Consider the following 22,940-nt stretch of genomic DNA (forward strand, 5'->3'; position numbering starts at 1 on the left):
GAATGATGCCAGCACAATACTGGGAATCTAATTAGTGCTCACATATCCAGTGACCAGACACTTTTCTCTTTAAAAAAAAACAAAAACAAAAACAAAAACCTCTCTGCCCTTAGCACACAAGGACTTATTCAGGTGCCATTAATGTCATGGAGAGGTTCAGAAAGAGAAGTGATCAGACCGCCTCCTGCAGCACTGAACACACGTGCGGCCTCCCTCTGTCCGGGGCTGGGGGGTGGTGTGCTGTGTGTCTCCCGCTGAGAAGGAAGGGCAAGCAGCCCTCGGGGTGTCCCTGCTAACACGCCTTGTGTTTTAGTCAGTCTTCGCAGAGACTGTGCTCACTTCCAGGAAGGTACTGGAAGAACATTTTTTGGGCAAATCCCTGAATTATGACCATGAGGGAGACTGTTTTTGCCTTGGGCACATCTCTGAATTTGGACATCATAACTAAAACTTCCTGTCTCTTACTTCGAACGTTCACCGTCTGGGAAACCATCACCCTATTTCTCCATAGTGGAGTTTTTATCAAGCAGTTATGACGTGGTTATTTTAAACCTCTATGGAATTCACCGAGACTGTCTCACAAAGAAGTCATTGGTTCTTTTGCCCTTGTTGGGGGCCTTCCAAGCAAATCTGACTTACTGCCAACCAGATAGCACTCAAAACCAAGGTAAATCCAGATAATGGACAGTGATTCAACATTTCCAGGGGAAAACGAGACACTGAGTGGGGAAGAATAGAAGGAAAGCAATGATTGTTTTTCAACAGAAACTGTAACGTACTCTTGAAGAATATGCCATAAGATAAAGCCTTTTGGAAAATATGGTAACATCAGACATAAAAGCACAAGCTTTTTAAAAAGTAATTTCAGAAAACAGGTTGCATTAACAATTGTGATGTGGTATACTGGACTTTTATGGAACTAGAAACATGTACTACGTCCTGTATGCTGGCCCACGCCACAGTGCAGTAAGCCTGGCATCGGGGAACCCAGCCACGTCACCTTGGCCTGAAGAGCGTGTGGATGGGTGGCATATGACAAGTGACAGCTCATGCACAGCTGACCTCCTTCTGCTTTGCCATCTAGAGACCTTCTTACGAGTGTCACATGATGAGTTTACTGTTCAATTTGTTAATTTTCAGAAAGTGTCTTCTGGGGACTGTGTCTAAAGTGGGTTTCTTTTCTCTGCTTGGCTCCAGTGTCACAGGCAAACTGCCAGTCGTGCAAGAATCTGAGTCCTCTGACACAAACCAGCCTGGATAATTCTGCCTCTGCCAGATAAACAACTTGCATCATTAAATAAACCATCCTCTGACTGTATTTATGAAATGTTATGTCTGCCTAGCAATGAGCCTACATTATTTAAACATTAAAGTGGAGGCTCATTCAATTTACCCTTGTCTAACAATATTTTTGTTTTTCATCTGGTTCTACCGGAAATAATCATATGCACCTCCACCGAGAAACCCATGTTACAGAGCAGCCATTCAGGTAATAATAGACAGGTAGTCAAAGATAATTCCTGTATTATGTGTAAAAAAAAAAAAAAATCCAGAGAAGTTGAAAATGGCTTCAAATTCTGTTGCGGGCTCTCAAGTCCACTGGGGACTTGTTTTGGGGAAGGGTTGGGTTCACTGGAATACCATGCTTCCCAATCCTGAACTGCACATTTCAAACTCCTGCCTAAAAGCAGCACAACCTCACTTACAGTCCAAAGGTATCCAAAAAGGCCCTCAAAATAGCCATGACTGTGGTGAGGAGCTCTATATGAAAATGTTCTTAGAAACCACTTGGTAACCTCCACTGGTACAGGGCGATGCAAAGGCTTTCTGCGCCTACCACAAAATTAAAAAATTAAACACCTCTCTTACCGCTAAAGAACTGCAGTCTAGTTAGAAACCAAGACTACTACACAGGAAAAGATCACCAAACATCAGAAAATGGCATCAAGTTCAGTTCTGGTTCAGAACAAAGAGAAGACCTGGCTGCACAGCTGCCCGCCCTGCAGTGATGCTCTCCATGGAGAAGGGGCCTGTCCACTGCTTATGCCCCATCTGACACCTAGCACAACAAGGAAGAAACCATTCTTTACTAGTTACAAAGGTGCAGAGAATCCTACAATCATCTCTGTGTGGTTTGGAAATCAAGGTCTTTTTTTTTTTTCCTGGAAAGGGTGTGACCAAGTCTTCAAACCTGCTTCAAAGAAGACAGTTAAATGACACAACCGCCAAGTCCTTTGGAGAAAAAAGGAAACTGTCCAACTTCAGTTCGTGACACCCCGAGAGCTATTTCATTTAGGGAACTGGTAGATCTTAGACTGATAAAACATCAAAACAAACGTGTGCTGGGGTAGTTTTCCTTCTCAAACTCTCCTTGTTGCATGCAGATGAGCTGAGAAAGTACAGAGGTCACAGTAGATGGATGAGCAGCCCTTTGGAGGGACTAATCCTCTGGGGCCCTGATACGCAGAGGATGGCACGGATGCAAGGAGAACCCAAGGCTCAGCTGTGCGAGTGCCAGACTCAGAAGGCCCTGCAGGGCAAGGCTGCCAGAAGGCTCCCACGTATGAAATTTCTCCCTTGTCTTCACTTAGCTGGAGGGTGAAAACATCCCCTTCTCATTTCTTTTTTTCAACTTAAGTGTTGTTGATGGAGAAACAAAACTGACTTAAAAAACAAAAAAGGAAGCTCTTTCACAGGGCTGAGTTCCCTGGAAGAGTGTACTTCCAGGAGTTGTATTTTATGTTTCAAGCTCGTGCTGGTAGGCAGCTCAAGCTTACGTGCAGTCATGCAAATGTGATGCACCCTGCCAGGTTCCGGTGTTAAAGGATGAAGTCAGTCTGTGGTATCACACATACTCACAGAGAGGTTCTCTATGAAGTGAGACTCACCTGCATACAGAAAATTAAAGTGAATCCCTAATCATAAACATCAGCCATCCAGTTAAAGATGGACCCTTGGAGCTACAGAAGAATAAAGACCGAACACTAGTCACACATGCACAAATGGAAATCTGGTTTGTGGGCAGCCACGAGGAGGCTGGCTGTGAACAGTCAGTACGGGCTCGGTGAACAGTGCAGTGAAATTTACACAAACCCAACAAATAGTGGTGCTTAGTTCAGTTCAAGTACTGAGCTGAGCATGAAAACAGAAAAATTTTGCCTTCGAGGAGCTTAATTTTGTAGACTGACATGTGTAAACAGGTTAAATGCTGCTGTAGAGCCGGGTGCTGTCAGGGCGCTGTGCAGAGAGTAACCCAATTGGAGCAGAGGAAGCTGCTGAAAGCAGGAGGTGAGCCTTGAACAGAATCTTGAGAGGGGAGGAGGGGACAGCCAGGTTAAAGGGACTGCAGTGAAGTCATCTGCTAGGATTAGGAGGTGGGGGTAGTTTATGGAGAGGCCAGAGCAGGCTGGTGAAACCTGAGAAGAATCGCTGTTCAGGTCAGGGTGAGAAGCTGAGTGAGGACCAGGGATGCTGAGGGTCAGCCCAGTTTGAGGGGGAGTTAGAGTGAATGTGCTGTTGGAGTAAAAAGCTCTTGGGGGCGGTGTTCTTGGTGGAGACAAAGCAGGGCAGAGCAATGGGGGGAAGTGGCTACAGCAGAGTGGACAACAGGGCCACCGGAGCTGACGTCCAGGCACCGTAAGGGGGGGGGGTGCCAGGGCCCTCATCGGATGTGACTGAGTGACAGCATATTTAGAGAGAAAGGTGGGAAGATGTGTTAGAGGATGGCTTCTGCATCCCAGGAGGAGAGGCTTCTGAGTGCTTTACAGACAGCTCCTTTCCCCTGGGTCTGCTTCCACTCACATTAAGCCAATGTCATGTGAAGTTTCAAGTCTTATTCCTAGATCCAAAGGAATAAAGAGCTAAATGAGGAGTTTTTTTGTTTTTGATATGAGTCACTACGTGCTAAAATTGTACATACATTATAGAAAAGACTACTAATAAAATTTTAGACAAACAATGTACCAGAAACTCCAGGTGGTGTCTTGATGAATTTTCCATTAAAATGACCAATAACGGCTTCACACTTTTCTGTTGATTCCATCCTATTTATACATAAAAATAAAACATATAAACAGATACCTTAGTTTTCATTTTGTTCTGTGCACATGAATACATTCCTATTATAGGTTTACTGGATACAAATGAAATCTAACAACAATGTGAATAAGGAAAATTGTATTTATCCTATCTTTTATCTGACTATTGTTTGTATACTTCCCTAGTAAAATGAAAACTGATAACCACAGAATACATTCTGAATAACAAAAGAAATTAATTATATAAAGTGTTTAATATCAAGCATATAAATTGTGTAATTTTTCCTACTTGTTGAAAAATTGACAACCAATACACAATAGCTTTGTTAGTCATGATTCTGAATTAAAAATAGAAATACTAGTTTAAAATAGTAGTGTATTTACCGCTGCTAGAATATTGGTCATTTTAAAGATGGTCTTTCCTTTTACACATAAACAAAATGACAGACTTAAAAAGTCATAAGAATTGGCATCAATCAGAGGATATGTCTTATATGTTTTTCACATTAGCTTCAAGTTTAAAATTAAATTAGTGAAGTCAATTATATACCTTCTTTGCCATTTTGGCTCTAGAGGAATAATTAAAGGATGGAGCCTAACAACTTATTTGACATCTGCAGGTGGCTAAGAACATCTGAGAAACATTTCAGGGGAATTAAGTTATTCTGACTTATTTTTTTTAGTGGAAGAAACACTGAATAATCTAAGCAAAATGCATTACACTCTTGGACTACTACCAAGAGCTGTACCTTGGTTTTAATGGGTGATGACAGTTTTAAAAAGCAACAGAATTTAATTGGGTTGCATCTTCAGATACAGAAATCAAACTCCTTGATCTGCTGTCAAAAGAACACCCACAGAGGGACGATTTCAGGTGGCGCTGAGCCTTTTCATTGTTTCACCTGGATCTTTTTAACCCATGAGGTGCACACTGGGGATGCTGGCCCTGGTGACTTTCTACCTGCAGAATATTTTAGTTTTATTATAAAATCCCCTGGCCTAACAGAAAGCGCAATGGACTAAAATCCAAAAGAACCAAGTACTAGACCTTGTTTCATTGCTTGGCAGCCCCATGACAAGGGAAAAGTCCTTTCTTTTATTCAATTTTCGTGTATGTGAAAGACTGAACAATACTTGGCTTTGTTGATCTCACAGGCCCGTGGTAGATGTGATTGTCATCAAACAGGATAATGTATAGAAAAGTAAAATGTCAGCAATTTTCCCTTCAAAGTCAAAGTCAATACTTTAAAACATGTACTCATGATCGGTCACTGCACAGTATTAATAGGTTATTAAATAATGTAAAAGCAGTGTTAGTACTTGGGCTTTCAGATTAGAACTGTGTCAAAAATCAAAGCTTCTCCTATTTAAGGTTTTTCCTTTAAAAAGCAAATTTACCACCACACTGAAGTGTCCTTTCTAGGGAGGAAGGGATAAAAATGAGATGGAAGGAGTGAGGGGTACTTTATATATCTGCAACATTTTATTTCTTAAACAATCCGAAGCAAAATTGTAAAATGTTACATTTAGTGTAACAATCGGTGGTTTACAGAGGTGTCTTATCATTGGTGTACTTTTCTTCATGTCTGAAATAATTTCATTTAAAAATCTAATTCACTGACTATTGATAATGAACCAAAGTTACACCTAATGAGACAAAAATACCCATTTATTTATGAAATTTAGGAGCCTGAGATTGTCACTTTTAAGGAGTTTAGACATCCTGATCTAATTAATATTAAGGAAACATACTTGCAGAATTATTGCTAATGTGGTACTTCTTTGCCCTGAGCCATCAAATATCGTGTCCTCAGGTTCAAGAATCCTAATGAACTTCCAAAAGACTTGAGAAAATGCAAACTATATTTTACACATAATTTAAGATCATGGTACCTATAAACCCTGGCTTAAATTCTCTCTTCTTGTTCAACTGTTATTTTCCAGGAAACTTAGCAGAGATATTGTTGTTGACAAGAAGAAAGGGCAGCGTGCTTACCTAGCAAAGCCAACACCACGACTTGTCCCACTGGAATCACGTAGTATCCTTGTAGAAATAACCTGTCCAAATGGTTTTAGCATATTTTCAAGTTCTTGCTCATCCATGGACAGTGGCAAATTAGAAATATACAAGTTGGTAGGATCTTGTTCTTGTTGCTAAAACAGAACAGAGAATTGTCTGTTAATTTCCAATAGAAGGTGAGATAATTTACATTAACACACCACCTCTTATTTAGCCAGTCTCTGCACTGAGGTCCTTTTAAAGTACTAGCAAGTGAGATCTTGGGAACTACAGAACACTCAAGTCACCTTGGACACTTGAAAATAGTGTCTGAGGCTTGGACAATCTGTGCAGGTCGGACATGATCCCACCAAACCACTCTTGGCAGGTCTGGAAGTGGAACGGCTGGCAGGCGCTGCTGAGCTGGAGAGGATGCCCTTGTGGGTGCACGACTCTCAGCTGTTTGCAGTGTTCTGCAAAATAACTAACCTCTCCTCCACTACTATTTTTAGGAGTCCATTTCAAGCACACTACTGCACAGTCAGCTATTACTGCTAATAATTCAATCCAGAAACACACAACGGATTCTGGACCAAGACATCCAAAGTCCAGAGGGACTTTGCCCAAATCCTCTTCCTCTGCTCTATGGCAGTCCTTACTACTTTTGAGTTGTGATCATTGATGGGAAATAGAGAGCTACTACATGAACAAAAATCAAGAAAATACAAAGCCATACAAAATGATACAGTTGAGGCAGAGCAAATTTTAGAAATTGGATAAAGTGAACTCAAGTGTAGATGGGGGAAGGGAGTTTTGCTAAATCTTCACTACTCAAAGGGCAAGCTTAGTAGAAACAGACTCCCAGGCCCCACCCTAGACTTACAGAATCATAAGCTGTATTTTAACAAGATCTCCATCCAAGTGGTTCACGTGCATAGCATGTGAAAGTTCGAGAAACAACAACTAAATTATTTCCCACCCACCTTTCCATTGCTAAGGTAAAATCAGCTGAAACAAAAGACAGCATCTGAACTTTCTGAGAACCCGTAACTGCTATGTATATTTCCTAATAGTTTGGTATTAAACCAGGAAATAAGCTTATGTGACTACTGGAATATTTTCTGACCAAGTAAAAATTGACCTCAGCATTTGGGAGATTAGGAGGGTCTTAACTTTAAATTAGGCTTTCCTTAGATCTTACTAACCAACTGTATTTTTATACTGAACTATTATGCAAGTTTATAATTTTCTTTAATACGTACTGTTAGTAAAGTCATTAATTGATGTCTCAGCCTTAGGGAACAGAACAGCATACTCATTATATTTTAGATTTCCAGAACGCACAGCACTTTAAAGATCTATGTGAAGCACATGCACGTTTGAATCTGCACAAAGTCTCTACTTTCAAATGTACCCTGGTATTAATTAAACTCGAAATAAAAACTTTCCTTTTAAATAATCTACGGGTAAAAGCGAGCAGTGATCTCTCATGCTATACTTACGTGGTGGGAGTTAAAACCACCATCTGGGGTCCTAGGGAATGGCAAATACCCTGGTTGTCCCAAGAATTAAAGTTATTCAAGACTGAGAAGTCGTGTGCAAAAACGACTGTCCCTGTGACTTCCTGGTGCTGACAGAAGAAGGCCGCATGTAACCAGGCAGTCCCAAAGGTTTGGAGCAGAACCTTCCAGCCTGGGTGCCCCAGACTCTCAGGGGTGTGTCAGTGGGTGTGGGGGTGGGGGTTGTGGTGCAAGAAAAAAGTGAAAAAATTTTAAATGCTGAATAGTAAGCTGAAAACTTAACCATATTAACCCTTCACAGACTAAACAAAAATGGCAACTATCCTTGCTTTTAGCTGAAGTTAGATAAAATCAGTGTGGAACCACTGATTATCTTATACTGAGCAAACCCTCCTACTGACAATTACATAAAGTGTATCTTTAATGTATAAAATTATAAAGTGATTTAATAGATGCATGACAATAATAGATAACAAGTTTCAAAATAAAGGAAAAAACAAAATGATCTTAAGTATGAAAATTACTAAGGGGTCCTGCAGCCAAATACAGCCAAGTGCCATTTATAGTGCAGCTCGTGCGTCCCAGATGCTAATGCAGTCAAGATGACTCTAGCCTGTGTCCAGCAGTTTCCAGTTAAGTCAGGGAGATAAAAACACTTGTAATGAATGCTGTAACAGAGATGCGCACAAATCACAATGAGAGGACAGACAGGGGAGCTTATCTTATTAGGGAGCACTTTTCAGAGGGCATTGCACTGAGACTTGAGAAACAAGCAGAAGGCACAAGGCTGAAACCAGATTGTGAAAGGCTTTCCAAGGAGTTTGATTTTATTTTGTCAGTCATCGCTGTTTCAACTTTTCCACTTAAGCAGTGCTACCAGCAAGGAGAATGACTATCTCCTGAAGACTGTGTGGGCAAAGGACAAGGCAGCCCTGCCAGACCTGCAAAATTTCCTTGAAGTCCTATGCTCTACCTTAAAAAAAAGAAATCATGTGAATGTTGCAGTCTATTCCCTATTTGAGTTTGTTTCAATATAGAGACAATATTTCCGACCTAATACTTTCAAGTCATGCTGGAACTTCAGGGAGATAAGCCATGTTTATCCTGTGATTTCAGGTACTTTGGTGGGTGAGGAGGGAGCTAGAGGAAGGAGAGACTGCCGTCCAGGTACTGCAGCTAGAAAAACACACCCTGAAAAACGGGGAGCTTCTGGAGGCATGGAAACCAAGAGTGATGTGATCAAACCTATCTTATTAGAAATAAGTGTGAATCATGCTTAGTCAGATTCAGAATAAAGCTGGGAACTCCCTAAAGAGTATTAAAACACTCTTTGTCCAAAGATATGGCATAAAAATGTTATGTAAGAAACATGTATCATAAATACTGTGAGCTTTCCTTTTAAGTTACAATTATTAAAATCTAAACTAATACTGAAGAATATTTTAAAATACTCATAGCATCTGTCATATGTGAAGCATTTTCAAAAGTGCTGACAATGTAGGCACTAAGTACTTTGTAAATCTGTGTTTTAGTTGCTTCTATTGTTAAAATATTCATAAAACTACTCTTTAAAATCTCGATTCAACTTGAAAGTTGACCAATGAAGAAAAAAATAATAAAAAGTGCTAAATCAGAATCCAGAAACTGATCTCTTAACCCACTCTGTGGTAAATAGTGAGATAAGGTAGACTAAATACAGGTATCTATTTCCTATGATTTTAATGCATTTGTATTCAATGGCAAGCTCAGTCATTTAGCTTTCTTCATGGGGAATGACCTCTAGGGCTAACGTTACTTATCTTTCTTTTTAAATGGTCAGCTTATCCTGCAAACATTACATACAACATTGCAAAAAAAAAAAAAAAAATCAAAAACAAAGTTGAGAAGCAACTCCAAGCTGGCAGCAACGGCTACAAAAATATCTTAATCACTAAAGTGTCCCTGTATCCTAGTCACATACATTCATAGTAATCGGAACACATAATACTCGTAGTAAGTGGGAGTGAGTTCTTGAATAAGGGTAATTTCACCTCTTTAAAATCAGTGACAACCATAACTCTGTTTTATTACATACAATGCTATGTCTGAAAAAACAATTACTCTGTAAATTATGGGTGGTCAAACATAAAAATGGGGCCAACGGGCCTCTTTATATCCCTAGGCATGGAAAGGGTTCAATGGCTTCTCTAACAAGTAGAAAACAAGATCCCACATTGGCCATGAGACAGATAAATGGCCACTAATGTTCACTTGAGTAGAAAAGCGCGGCTCGGAGGTCCCACGTGCTGTAAAGCACTCAGTCATCATCTGAAAGAAATTAACAAAAACCTCCCTGTGCGTGTGGAATGGTTCCTAAAATGCAAGAAAGAGACTTGGCAGGAAGACCAGACATCTGTTTTCTCTTGTACTGAATAGGTTCACCAACCAGCAGATAGCTGCTTACAGGCATGTGAATACAAACTGCTTGAAGCATGGTAGACCTCTGTGTGGAAGGGTGATTACATTCGTGCTCCTCTGACTGCCTATTTACTGAAGAAAAACGGCAAGCATACCACTAGGAAAATCACAGATGACGATGTGCTGACCCCCAGCAGGTCTTAAGAGGTCCTGCTCAAAGCTACAGAAGTCACTCTATTAACTGATACCACCAATGTTGATTTGAGTTTCATTTTTTAGCTTGTTATCTGAGGTTTTTTCCTACTTTTCATAAATCTTGAGTCTTTTATTTTGAAAAATGGACACATTTGAAACAAACGCCAAGTTTAACATAAGTAGAAATGACCTTGAGCCTTTTGGAAAAACTTCTGATAAGGATTACTTGATGTAACAGAGCCCAATAAATACAATTTTTAAATGTCCCATTCTTAATTCTCAATATCTGCCTGAGGTAGGAAGTTTTTCTCTTGTTTAATTGGCTTCTTTAATCATCAACAACACAAACATTTAATATCTACCATATGCCAGGTACCAAGCAAGACACTGAAATTAAAACATGAATGAGAAACAGTCACTGTTGTCTAATGCTCTCCACTTGTAGTTTTTAAATTCAGTTCTGAGTATTTGTGGAGTCCTTTTCAATCCAGGTATGCAAAGTGTCAAACAGTATTATATTCTCCGTGACCCACCAGACTTCCCTAGTAGAATGCTCCTTAGTTTTTTTTCTGGTTATATAAGCAATCCTTTAATATGTGCCAATAAGAATTTTCCAAAGTTTATAGTATCCAGATTAATTTACTAGAGAAAATTGGAGTGATGGGTCCTTTATCCCCTAAACATGGGAGCCAGACCTAAATTTCTTTTAAAAATTGTCTCCTCTAAAAGTACAAGCCAGGTGCTCCTTTATTCAGACAGCATAAAGGGGCTAAGTCAACTCCAGACAAATTCCGTGGTTCTATGGCATAGAACAATGGACCCTCTAGCATTTAAAATACCTTTTGTAACTTTAATGATATAATAAAGAAATCAGGTCAAGGAAACTCAGCCATTCTATAGAGACCTGAAGGAATTCATAATGTGCAGAATGCTGGCCCACTGCCAGCGTCTCTGAACCCGTGCACTGCTCCTTCCTGACAGATGACGGAGGAAGGGATCATATTTCCTGGCCAATTTACAGTCCAAGCCCGCCTAAGGAGGTCTTTGAACGGTGCTCATTATCAGTCCACAGGAAAGCTGGCTTTCAAAGTGCACTGTTGACACGACATACCGTGCCCATCTACACAGGCCCGTTCTAACTAAACGCACTATAAAGACTTCTTCAAACAGCACAGATTTAATATACTGTGCACTTAATATCACTGGCATTGAAAAGATGCCTAGGTAAGTATGTGTTCGCAGGCTGCTCTAAATAAGGCCTCTGCATTATTTGAAGCAGGCTGTTAAAACAGCCTCTTTCTAACCTTGTTTCAGCAGAAACCACACATACACAGACAAATGGGTGTTAGGCACCCCCACATTCCAGAGTGAGAAACCAGACCACCTAAACAGACTCTGTGTAAGAGCTGGTTGAGAACTGGCTTGGGATGCTCAGTTGACCACCCACCTCCTGCCTGCCTATGAGAGACTGAGAGGCTGGGAACGAATACGCATGTGGAGAAAACCACTGATGTGTTCTGAGTCTCAACATGTGGGCTGCTTCCCCCCATCACTACCAGTCAAGCAAGAGCGGCTTCAACAGACCACTTGGGAGGCTTGATCTGTGTCCTGTGGAGCTTGATGGATACAATGAATCAATGTCTGACTCAAGCCTAAGGAATCTAAAAGGCAAAGGCTGGCTGGAGAGGCCTTTAAGTGCGGCTCAAAGGTATCTGGTCTCCCACGGACGGCTGGCAAACAGATCAGATGTGGGTCATGCAAGGCAGAGCTGGCCCAGGATTGTGTTAGATCCTTCCAGGAAGGCTGTCTTGAAGGACAAGAAGGTCTCAGAAGAAAGGGGCTAAAAGCAGACCCTCAGATTCTCAGGAGCTGAGGCTAACAGCCTGAGGACATGTCTTCTCCAGCTTTAAGGAACCATAGGGGAAAGAGCAAAGCATTCTACAGGGGAAAGCGTCAGTTCTGCCTGACCAGAGAAATCAACACAGATTACATAACTGTCAGGTCAAGAAACTTTCCCATCCTTTACCAATGCTCCAGCCCTGGAAGAGTTAGAAAGCACAGCTAGCCAGCTGATGGAATAGTGGGAAAAACACAAGTTGGGGAAGCAGGAAAGAAACTATCCAAGCTCCCGTCTCAAGACAGGCTTCCTACTCAGAGGAGACTTGAGTTGGGCGAGGGAAGGCGCTTTAACACCATATGGCACTCAAAATTTTGTCAAATAAACAGGATTGGACATTTCAATTACAGGTATCACATACTTAGCATCGGTAACGTGTTCTTGAAAAATCAAGACATTCAGCATCAGAATGTTAACCAGGAGCCTATTTCATGTTATTTTGAGTAAGAAAAAAGGTGTAACGTACTACGATTAATCACAACCCCCAATTTCCTAAAATGTCACGAAATACACTTGTTATACATCTGTATGTGTATGTTTGTATACACATAATAGATCGTTATATTGGGATGTAAACTTTTAAAACATCCCTTTTTGGTCACTAAATTATCAACATGGTCATCAGCAGACAATTGCTTTGTAAGCTGTGATTTCTTTTAGTACCAGCAGCATCCAAGATATATCCCTTTTGCCGACTCTCAGCAGAGTTTTCACAACCTCTACATGATTCTGACATTTCACAAAGTGTATCTGGAATATAACTGAAGGCTTTCTCTTAAACATCCTGTTTAAAATATTGTATTAAGGTTGGTGTAAATATATATAAAAATGGCTGCAAATGTACTGGAAGACAATTATGGTCCATGAAGTTTGGATATGAAAAAAATCAGGGAGCGTTTTACTGGAAAAAAAAAAAAAAAATCAACCAGAAAGACCTGAAATAAAAGAAGCAACTGAAGGGACTTTTCAAAATCATGAGAGTGGCCAGAAAAGTCATGGGACCTGACCTGGATTTGATCCAGGAGAGGAAGAAACAGGGGCTTCACAGAGTAGAGGAAGGGGATCAGAGGGGAAAGCAGAGCTCATTTCTGATTGTGCCTCAGAAGTCGCTGAGAAAATGTATAGTTACCCACTGTTTACAGAGGCATATTAAACCTTCTGTAAATCATCATACAACACAGCTATCACATATTCACAATTAAGTACGTTTAAGGCCTCATCATCACTGTCTTTCAACAGTGCCACAGGAAATTGCTCTATTCTGTGGACAAGTAATCTAAAAATCATGGTTCTTAATATTTACAGTTTGTTTATTCTGACTTCTTAACTCTGGAGTTCAAAAAAACCTAAAGTAAAAGGTTTAAAAATATTAAAAGCCAAGGATTACTTTAGAAAGGTGATCCCCTTCATTAATTCCTGAAATCCTTACTTATGTCGATTCTTTTAGTCAAGGTAAATCTCTATCCCGGTAGCTGCTTACGTGTCTTGGCAGGGAACTTATCTCCACCAGAGTCCTTTAACCTCCACAGATCTTCTCTCCTTATGGAAATGTGAGTGCTCCTCAGGGAATGGTCACATGCTACTGTTCAGAAGTAGCAGAGGACAGCACAAAATTACTTTCCTCTGTACTTCAAGAGACCAGATAATATAAAGTGATTGATCTTTTGAAAAGTACACACAAAATATCAAGGCGCCAAGTTTCAGACTTCAAAATATTTCCCATAGCAATTCAAGCACCACAAATGGAAAAAATATGTACATAATTCTGTGAGTATCTTAATAGGTGCACTGTAGGCACCAAGTATGATATGACCCAAGTTTACATTCAGGCAATAAAGACTGGAGCACAGGTATCACTTCAATGACACTCCTCATCTGGAATGCTAAGAGTTCATTAGAACAAATCCTGAGTAAAGCCACTGTAGGACTACTAAAGAGTAGATTTATATTCCATTAATAACCAATCTAAAACTCTCTGACTTTTGTACAGAAAACACAGCATCTGCAGCTTACCCAGCGTTAAAACGAATATATTTGTATAGAGCATAGGTATGTGATAAAGTCTATCTGTTATTTCAGAATATGACAGTCTATACACAATTACCTTCTGAAGTGTTTCTAAAATGTATCAATTCCTCAAGCATTGACATTTAAAAATTTTTAAAAACATAGTACAGATCTTCAGTCCACAAGTAGCTCATTACCTGAGGAAATCTGGTGCTATTTTTCCATTTATTTCTGAGGTTACATAACCTGCTATGTAAAATCTTATACAGTTATAAAATCCTTCTTCACACGTAAAGTTATGAGGAACATTCTTTGGCAAAACAGCTACTACTGCAGGACGTGATGGCCTGGGACAGGTGTCCACAGGTCACTGTGGCTGTGGGATGGAGGGGAGAACTCAAATGGTGACAGGAAAAGCCACGTGTCTGGCGTCAGAACCAAAGTCAGAGACCAGAGCAGCGAGTGCCGGCTCTCAACTCACCTTTGCCATTTGAGCTTGAACCCCATTCGCCTTCAGGGCAGACACAGCCTTCTGAGCTGCTGCAGGACTGTCAAAGTCGACAAAACCATAACCTGAAATGCAAAACACACTTAGTGTTTAAGCCATTATTTTATGATTATGTAAAGAGGGAAAGGATGACTCCATCTGGTCTCCGATGCAGACAACAGAAATAAAAGCCCTGGCGTCCGGACAGCTCTCAAGCTTCTCAGCTGCAGACAGAGCAGTGTCCTCCTCCGGCTGCCCTTCCCTGTGTCTACCATGGGCCAGACAAGTTTCCCTTCAGAGTTTTAAAAAAAACTGTTTTTCTCCTTTTCTAGATCTTTTTCTCAGGTGTCCTGCGCTTACGGGGGTGGGAGGAAGGGAGGGGTCTAAGTTACTAACCAAGATTTAGGGGGAAAAACAAGGAAAAAAAATCAACTTTTGGGAAACAGCGTTTTTAATAACTTGGTAAGAGATGGAACCATCCTACAAACACATGTTTATTCTGAAGATTACACTTTATTTTTCAAATAAATTAAGTATAGCCATTAGATACCCAAAGTATAAAATAATTAATAATTAGAACTTGGTGAAAATTATCATTACTTATTTACCTAAGATATGGCTCATAATCTCCCTTCGAAATAAAGGAAGGAGGGGAAATGGCTCCAGAAACCCAAGATAGTTGTTTCAGCAGTTCATGTCCTAAAGTCTAAAAGTAAAACAAATAAACAAATAACCTCCTAAGAGAGGCCCTGGTTCAAAACTTACTTACCCACTGCTTTTCAAACATTTTTAATAAGCTAGTCAGCTATTTACGCCGGTCACCACAAATCAAAAGCAGGAAATCAGGGGAAAAAGGGGTCGGGTTGAAGGTAAGACTGCTGCAAAATAATATGAATGGTATCTAGCAGTAAAAACTAACAGCAACTAATGAAGGAGGAAAAATATAGAAAGAACAGGCCTCACGCAGCATGACAGCAACAGCTCCATGAATCTCAACCTCCCATAAGCATCACTGTATTAAAATAAGCAATCATTGATTTTTCACTGTGATAACTCTTAAGTTATTGAGAAAAGGTTAAATTATATTTAGCACATTGTTGAAAAGATCAGGGTACCAGGCAAAAACACCAACAGAGATTTCCTTGGGACTCAAACCTATCATAAAATTAATTTTAAATGAGTAAGGATATTTTGAAAAAGAAAAGCCCTGTTTGGAGGCTGCATAAAAGAGAGACCAGCCCTATTGTTTATTTATAGATATGATAAAGCTACAGGAATTCAGACAGGAAGGAACTAGTGTCAAAATAGACAAATATACATATCAACAAGACCAAACAGAAACTTTGGAAGTAGTCCAAGGATCAGTCGCAGTATTAGTACCAAAAATATTGCCTAGTAACAACATTAGTGGACTAGATTATTGATTACAGAAGTTGTAGGAGATTAGGGTTAAAGCTGAAACAGGAAGCAGCTTCCTTCTATTACTTGGACTTGGACTGGAATAGGACAACTTGATTTTGGCAGTGGAGAAAAAGCCAGATTGGAAAGAAAAAGAAGAGGCTGATCCAGGTAAAAGCAGAGAATGCTACCCAACAGCCAGGTTAGAAATCAGGTTAGACATAATTTGGAATTTTTTAGAAATTGGTTGTTAATGCTAACATGCAACTCACTATGAAGACACACACACAGGCTCACATATACTATCTCACTATGTATTTTATTACCAAAGACAACTCAAGCAGGTCATAAATGAACATCCAACTTACACTGAAGAGATGTAACTTCTACTGATGAATATTTAAAACCCCTTCTTTAACTCTGCTGTTGTAAATAAATTACAATAAACAGAAGATCTCAAATTCGATGTTAATGTAGTTGATGTTTGTATCTATTCAGGTACTATTAGTATTATTTTATATTATTTTCTTATTAGGAAACATTCATATCGCTGCATTTTAGCTAACAGTTTACATCCTCTTCTGGCCTTTTCCAGCGCCTACCAGGTAGCTGTTTCGTAACTATTTGCTGAAAACAATTATAACAGGTAAGCGTGCAACCTTGTGCTCTTTCATTTTCTCTATTCTATTACTTTCAAGAGTATATAAATGAGTTTCACGGGTTCCATGGCTTCATTATATAAATACATATACAGTTATTTCTGAAGGTGGGACTCACTAAGTAACACAGCATTCTCTCACTGCATCCCCGAAGGATGCTTCTCAGGTCTCAGGATCAGGAACAGTCATGGACCTCCTGCTTCTTGGGTTTTCTTCCACATTGAGATTACTGAATCATGTAAACATATATGTTTTCTATTTTTGCTTTGGCAATGAGGAAACACAGGGCCATTTCTCTAGTAAGTGGACGTGTCCTGCTCTTACCCCCTATTTCCCCTTTGATCTGACGGATCCTCACCCATATTACGCGCGTATGGGTTCTGGTCCTACATGCAACTCTGTAAGCATTGATGATTAATCCGTCAGTGTCGCAATCAAGCCTCTGTAAGCTTATTTATTTATTTGGCCTGAATTGTCATATGTAACAGTGTTAGAAAACATTTAAATACCTTTTGTTAAAAACTGACAAAAATTTAAATGTAGAAGAGCAACTGAATAGTGAATTTTTTAAATTTAACAACTACATTAACATGTTATTCAGAGCAATGTTTCCTTCAGCTTAATTTTGTCTTTTGGATAGAGGCTCCAAACCATGTTTTGTGACAAGAAATGTTCTATGACCTCTAATGTCTCTAACTTCCAGGTATAAAATTCTTTGATCTGTTCAATCTCAAAAAGTTAGTATAAAACACAAGCACTTTTCATTTACACTAATCTGTTAAGCATTAACCTATATTCATACATCCACCTGCCTACCTTCTCAAGTCCTCTCTCATGTGGCTCACATGTAATGTCTTTATTATGAGCTGCGTTGTGTTATTTATTCTCATTTGTCCTAAAATTACTTTTTTTTTTCAGGAGCGCTTTCATTCTCACTTCCAGAATTTTATAAACCCATTCTTGCTTACTTTCTCCCCTCACCCACTCACCCCCACACCAGGTATCTGTTGATATTCCCTCCTGAGGGGCCTGGGTGACCCCAAGATCCTTAGAAGGTTTTTTCCTTCTTTATTTATTTAATGATAGTACTAGGAATTGAACCCAGGACCTCGTGCATGCTAAGCAGGTGCTCTACCACTGAGCTATACTCACTTCCCAGAAGGTTCCTATCATTGCCCCCACACACAAGGCCGTCTCTCCTGAGACTCAATTCAGGAGAAAGTCTCCAGGAGACACGTATCCAAGAATTCTGAATTATTCCTCTCCTAATCTAGGAGTGCCACAAATCTCCCCACTTATCTTTGGACCCTTCCCAACTATCATGGGTTTGTATCATTATGATAAGACGTTAAGTTTGGCATTAGGATTTTTTTATCCATACCCTTTTCTAGATCATGCTGAGCATTTTGTGGAATTCTGGTTTCTAGACAATAGGGTCTCACTGGAGAAGAGTATGCAACAGTGGTTTTCAGTGTAGAGATGAGGGGGACACAACAGGGAGGCCTCTAAGTCCATTCTCTCATTTAACTAGGGCAGCTCTGCTTTTTAACATGCTGATCTGCTGTGTGAGATTTCTTTTGGGGGGGGAGGGGTGGGTGCGGTGAGGAGGAAGAAAGGTAGAGTGAAACTATAAAACCACTGTCTACTGTGATTTCTCTCTGTGTCTGAAACAAATGCTTGAGATCAGCTTCCTGTTTTATGCCTGCCAAGAGTCCATTTTTTGTTATCAAACCAAAAGATTTTTTTCTGTGTCCCTGCTCACCCAAATCATTTAAAAATATGTGAAACAAGACTAATCTGGTAACTAAGTAAACATTTCAGTGTACAATTGGACTCTCTCTAGTTTAATTCACTTAAATTATTGAGTACCACTCTCCATAAAGCATTGCTCTATTCCCTGTCCCAGGGCAAAACTGCCTTCATGTGCCATGTTGATTAAACATGGGCTTAGATATTTGCCACAATAGTGCCTTTAAATTCAGGAGCTTTGAAGAAGAGACAGAAATACAATGAATCACTTCAAGTCTAGATTAAAGGAAACTGCTGGCTTCTAAGGCGAGGCCCCACCATACCATAGGGTTCATTTATGTTCTTTGCCTTTTTCACACTGTGCTAAGCCTCAGCCGTCACCACTACTTGAAAAACTGGGGTCTAATTAATGAGGAGATTTGCCTTCTCTGCCTATTCCTGTCAACCTCATTTCAATTCATGGGGTCAGTAGTTAGACTCAAAGTCAGCTGACTCCATTCTTCCCCTTTCCTAGAAATCACATGCCTATTGTTAAGATGCTGGATCATTAAAAGTCAGAACCGCGGCACATCAGTGCTGCCTTCTGTAGACGCCCCCTCTTCCAGCTCATGGAGCCGGATGAGCTCATCCTAATTACACGGAAAACTGAAGGTCAGTGCATCAAATTAATGCAGCAGCATATTTCAAAGGGGCGTATGACCTCCCCTCCCTGTTACAATTTGGTCAGTGAAAATGGTTCTCTCCTCCCTGCTGCCAATATTGTCAACAGGCATTCAAAAGAGAACAATTGGGAGTATTGAAACATGTAATTAAGTACTGCTTAAAACTACTCTATTCTAATTAATAGAGCCAATTTGCACAATATGTAATCTTTTCAGTTCTTTAGTACAGTCCAGTGGTCTTCAGTAAGCAGCTCTAATCTCCTCAGGCCCAGGAAAGAAAAGCTATTTTCTAACTCTACTCCCCCTTTAAAAGCAGGGGATAAATGCCAGCCAGTATTCTGCATGTTCACTCCACTGGCGTCAAATCTGGGACTCTGGCAAACTGCTAGCTGCTGCTGGGTTTCCAGCCAAAACTCAACCAGGGACAGTCGTAAGCAATATGCTGACATTGTGCAAGACAGAAACTGGGTGACTTATAAGATTTGGTTTTTAATAAATGGAGGTAGTTTTGAAATCAAAGATCAGGTTTAAAATTCCACTGTTTCTCTAGAGCTATGACTGAGCAAATCATCAGCCAAGGAAACATACCTTTGCATTTGTTTGTTGTCTTATCCAAAATTGCCTTCGTGGAGACTATTTTCCCATATCTAAAAGGAAGAAAAAAAAAGGGAAAAAAAAAGAAGTTATAATCGAGGAACCCTTATGAATGTCTAAGTACAGCGAACACACCCACTTATCAAACATCTGCATACTTTAAAGTACAAAATGTTCTTTGCTAGGGGACATGAAATGAGAATTCAAAACACAAACTAAACTAAAAAAAGGGGAATGGCTAGGCCTCTCATTTGAATCTTTGGATTACAGTTTGATAGGAAATCAGGTACTTAACTGATAATCTTGGGACCAAAAAAATGGAATGTGAGCTCTATTAAAATATAGTTTGTCTCCCAGTAACACTATGTCTGTGGTAAAATACGAAGCCAGAGGCAAGACTACAGAATCGTTAACAAAACGTACTGTGATCCTAATCCTGGCGGAAGCTGCCTGCATCCTAGCTACTCACTTTGCACCTGGAGGCAGCACTGCAGGGGTCTGGATTACTCCAGAAGGGTGCCTGTGCGTATATCTTTAACACACTTGATGTGTTTAAATATTTTAAAATGTGATGTTTAAAACAGGGCTTTTTGTACTTAAGATTCTGATAACTGTTTATAAATACTTTTATTAACACCTTTTCTTTTTAAACGCTGTAATGCTATTGTACTCACCAATGTGTGCGTGCACATGTGTGCAGGAAATAGGCGGTAAAGAATATAAAACAACGAACCAAGGATGATTAAGCGTTAATTTTGTGAAGCTTTGTATAAGGATGTGTTCAAATTCCTTAGCATACAATAGAAGTTGGGGGAAGAAGGAAAAACATTCAGAATATTAAAACTGAGTGCACTCACTGCTACTGAAAAGATAGGGGCAGAACAGTTTAAACATATGTACTAATCCTACATTCCTTCATAGTGACCAGACCATAATGTAAAGTACTGCTATCTGTATCTGTCTTCTAAAAATTGAGAAAAATTTGAAAAATAATTTTTAAACATTTTTTATTGAGTTATAGTCATTTTACAATGTTGTGTCTAATTCCAGTGTAGAGCACAATTTTTCAGTTATACATGAACATATATTCATTGTCACATTTTTTTCACTGTGAGTTACAAGATCTTGTATATATTTCCCTGTGCTATACAGTATAATCTTGTTTATTTATTCTACATATGCCTGTCAGTATCTACAAATTTTGAAATCCCAGTCTATCCCTTCCCACCCTCCTCCCCCTTTGGCAACCACAAGTTTGTATTCTATGTCTATGAGTCTGTTTCTGTTTTGTATTCATTTTATTTTTTAGGTTCCACATATGAACAATCTCATATGGTATTTTTCTTTCTCTTTCTAGCTTACTTCACTTAGAATGACATTCTCCAGGGACATCCACGTTGCTGCAAATGGCATTATGTTGTCGTTTTTATGGCTGAATAGTATTCCATTGTATAAATATACCACATCTTCTTTTTCCATGTCTTGGCTACTGTAAATAAGTGCTGCTATCAACACTGGGGTGCAGGTGTGTTTTTGAAGTAGGGTTCCTTCTGGATATATGCCCAGGAGTGGGATTCCTGGGTCATATGGTAAGTCTATTCCTAGTCTTTTGAGGAATCTCCATAGTGTTTTCCACAGTGGCTGCACCAAACTGCATTCCCACCAGCAGTGTAGGAAGGTTCCCTTTTCTCCACAGCCTCTCCAGCATTTATCATTTGTGGACTTTTGAACGATGGCCATTCTGACTTGTGTGAGGTGATACGTCATCGTAGTTTTGATTTGCATGTCTCTGATAATTAGTGATATTGAGTATTTTTTCATGTGCCTATTGATGATTTGTATGCCTCCATTGGAGAATTGCTTGTTTAGGTCTTCTGCCCATTTTTGGATTGGGTTGTTTGGTTTTTTCTTATTAAGTCGTATGAGCTGCTTATATAATTCTGGAGATCAAGCCTTTGTCAGTTTCATTTGCAAAAACTTCCTCCCATTCTGTAGGCTGTCGTTTTGTTTTACTTAGGGTTTCCTTTGCTGTGCAGAAGCTTGTAAGTTTAATTAGGTCCCATTTGTTTATTCTTGTTTTTATTTCTATTGCTTGGGTAGACTGCCCTAGGGGAGAACATTTTTGAGATGTATGTCAGATAATGTTTTGCCTGTATTTTCTTCTAGGAGGTTTATTGTGTCTTGTCTTATGTTTAAGTCTTTGATCCATTTTGAGTTTATTTTTGTGTATGATATAAGGGGATGTTCTAGCTTCAATTATACACATGCTTCTGTCCAGTTTTCCCAACACCATTTGCTGAAGAGACTGTCTTTAATCCATTGTATATTCTTGCCTCCTCTGTCGAAGATTAGTTGACCAATGAAAAATAATTCTTAAAAAATTACTGGGTCTTTGGGAATTGCACATAACATACTTCACGCACCTGAGCCCTTTCCCTCAATTATACACGGCAAGTTCCAAAATTTTATTTTCCTATATATTGACTTTAAAAAATTTCACATTTTCTCTCATATTACTTCTCATGATTGCTACTGAGGACTAAAAAGACCCTTAAAAGTTTTAGGAAACGGAAGTATATGCACAGCACTTTAAAACATTTTAAATGTTGCAGGTTTCTACTCTATGCATTGAGCCAGCTGAAAGAGACTGATCTAGAAGAAACAAATGGCTCGGGCCACCTCTCTCCCTTGGTTAATTTTCACTCTGTGTAATCATGTAATCAAATGATTACTAACTGGGCATGAAAGTAAAGATAATTTAAGGTTCAAATGACAATTACATCCAAGAGGCATAATGCTGCACAAACACCTTCAATTCCCTGTAGAGTTTCTGAGTGTTTGTAACAACCTTAACACAAATCACTGAGCTTACAAAATAATAATGTAAAAAAAGTCTGCAAACCAGAAAAAAAATAAGTGATTTAAAGACTACCTTTTAGCAACCATTTATCTACCTAGGTTATTTACATGCTTGCTATTTCCCAGTGCTCTCACTTTTGCACAAGTTTTAGCTGAAAACGCTTTTAGATTGCATCCCTGCCTTAGTCCCTTCCAAAAGTAGAGAAGAAAACTGGTATGACTTCAAAGTAGGCTAAGGGGATTCAGAGTCACAGAGATTAAGAGACTTTGCTTGGGGTCGCAGAGTTCAGGATCTTTTGTAAGCCACACAGAAGGAAGTAACTTTGGAGAAGGTCAGAGACTGGCCTTCTACCCTTCTGGTTCTGCTTTCCACTGTAATAATGGGAAAGAAGACATGGAGAGATGCAGATGTGGGAGGCAGGAATGAGGAGAGGCTCTTGGTAGCACAGATAATCCATGCAACACTCTCTTCCGGTTTGG

General features: G+C 39.6%; 1 protein-coding gene across 6 annotated transcripts in view; it reads right to left on the reverse strand.

Moving 5' to 3' along the window:
- The window catches only part of RBMS1 (RNA binding motif single stranded interacting protein 1), a 205,780-nt gene that overhangs the window by 24,523 nt on the left and 158,317 nt on the right, over positions 1-22,940 (reverse strand). For all 6 annotated transcript variants that reach the window (XM_032479556.1, XM_032479555.1, XM_032479558.1 and 3 more), the window contains exons 3-6: positions 19,596-19,654; positions 14,534-14,625; positions 6,034-6,191; positions 3,964-4,043 (exon numbers count right to left, since the gene is read on the reverse strand). In XM_032479556.1, the coding sequence (XP_032335447.1) occupies positions 3,964-4,043; positions 6,034-6,191; positions 14,534-14,625; positions 19,596-19,654 (389 nt within the window). The remainder of the gene's footprint in view (positions 1-3,963; positions 4,044-6,033; positions 6,192-14,533; positions 14,626-19,595; positions 19,655-22,940) is intronic.

This window comes from Camelus ferus, chromosome 5 (genome assembly GCF_009834535.1).
Source record: "Camelus ferus isolate YT-003-E chromosome 5, BCGSAC_Cfer_1.0, whole genome shotgun sequence".
In the NCBI taxonomy this organism is placed as follows: Eukaryota; Metazoa; Chordata; class Mammalia; order Artiodactyla; family Camelidae; genus Camelus; species Camelus ferus.